This window comes from Myotis davidii, unplaced genomic scaffold (genome assembly GCF_000327345.1).
Source record: "Myotis davidii unplaced genomic scaffold, ASM32734v1 scaffold609, whole genome shotgun sequence".
In the NCBI taxonomy this organism is placed as follows: domain Eukaryota; kingdom Metazoa; phylum Chordata; class Mammalia; order Chiroptera; family Vespertilionidae; genus Myotis; species Myotis davidii.
In genome coordinates, this window is record NW_006300164.1 from 3,063,451 (window position 1) to 3,065,102 (window position 1,652).

Genomic DNA, 1,652 nt, shown 5'->3' on the forward strand with positions numbered 1-1,652 from the left:
GGAGGGGGCTAACAGCCTTCCCCACCCAGGGCCTCTGCTCCGCTCAGGAACATGGGCCTCGGCCTGGGGACCTGTTTTCACTGCCTCAGGGCCACCGCCTTTCCTCATTTCCTTGAGAAAAAAGAAAGCTGCCTGCGATTTTGCAACCATGTTCCCAGGAGAAAAGGCTGCGGGACTCAGTTAAACGCAGGCAGAGGTAACACCTGGGCTGGGAACCTAGAACGTATTTGTTGAACATCTTGCCGGAGGAGGAAAGCAAGCCTGCCAGCTGTTTGCAGAGGAATTTGTTGTGCAAATGAGTTCTGCAGCGGGAGGGGGAGGCCTGGCTCACTTGGCAGCTGCGAAGCCGCCCGGAGGAGCGAGCGCTCCGGGCACGGGCACGGGGAGGCGGGCAGCCCCGGGGCCAGGTTTGTCCCCACCAGGCAGCTCCGGCCCATCCGACCTGGGTGCCCCCACGCAACTCCCCCAGCCGCGGTCCTCACCGGTGAACCCAGCAACGTACCCTCCTGCGGGGTTGTCGTGGGCACCGCAGGGAACACAGTGAGCCATTGTCAGTTCGTGTCAACCCACAAAAACCCACCGAAGCGGAGGGGAGATTCTTCCGATGAGGACAGGGGCCGGGGTCCCGGTTCCTGACTCAGTGCTCGTGCCTGCTTCCCCCCGTCATGGGATAAAAGTCTCTCTGTTCATAGATAAAGAAAGTACTGTCTAACTTCAAAGACTTCGTCTCCCTGTGTCTGTTTCTAGGGAGAGAGGGGTTTGTGCCCACAGAGACGCTGGTGGCAGGCCCAGCTGGGGAGGAGGGCGGGAGGGGGGCTCAGGACAGGGGCTGGGCCCCCACCCCGGGACTTCCCTTGAATTTGTGGAGGCCACAACGTTGCTCTAGTTTAAAAGGAAGCTTCCCCCTTTCTCCACCCCCTCCAGCAAGAACGGGGTGCGTTTCTGAGGCCAGGAGTCAGAGCTCAGCTCCGTGGGGGCTGCGCCCGCTCGGCTGACCTGCGTGTGCAAACCTAGTCCAGCCAGCACCGCTGCCCGGCCCGGGTGTGCGCGCGGGCACCGCGCTTGGTCAGGTGCGAGGGTGTGGGTGCCCCGGACGCTGATCGTGTGAGTGGAGAATGCAGGGTCCGCGCTCAGGGTGGCAGTGGGGCGGGTGCACGCGTGTGGCTGCCTGTCCTGCCCCCGCAGCTGCGCTCCTCGGGCCGGGGCGTCCTGTCACTTGGGGCGCGCAGCCGGGGACCCTGGAGAGCGTCTGTTTCTCACTCTGCCCTCAGATTGGCGAGCTTGGGGCACAGGGTCAGGGAGGAGGCGTGTAGGAGGGAGGCTGGGGGAGGCTGGGTAGGGCCGGCTCAGGGCGGGGGAGACTCACCCCAAAGTAGGCGCTGTCCCCGTCTGTCCAGAGCACGGCCAGGTCAGCGTTCTCCAGCTCCCCGCGGTCCGACATCCCGAACAGCACCCCGGCCTGGAGCCCGCGCACCAGCAGCTGGAAGTGGATGGTCTCCTGCGCGTAGCTGACGTTCCAGGAGAGCTCCAGGGTCCCCTCGGGGTCCAGGGGGATGCGGTAGGGGAAGGGGCTCTCGGGGGGCGTCGAGCCCTGCAGCGCGGCCACCAGGATGACCAGGAACACGGCCACGGCTGTGCCGTACATGGAGGCG

General features: G+C 65.0%; 1 protein-coding gene across 1 annotated transcript in view; it reads right to left on the bottom strand.

The window, feature by feature from the left end:
• Positions 1-1,652, bottom strand: part of DBH (dopamine beta-hydroxylase (dopamine beta-monooxygenase)) — a 30,606-nt gene that overhangs the window by 28,126 nt on the left and 828 nt on the right. Inside the window, exon 2 of the mRNA XM_015572371.1 lies at positions 1,367-1,650. Coding sequence (XP_015427857.1) covers positions 1,367-1,650 — 284 coding nt within the window. The remainder of the gene's footprint in view (positions 1-1,366; positions 1,651-1,652) is intronic.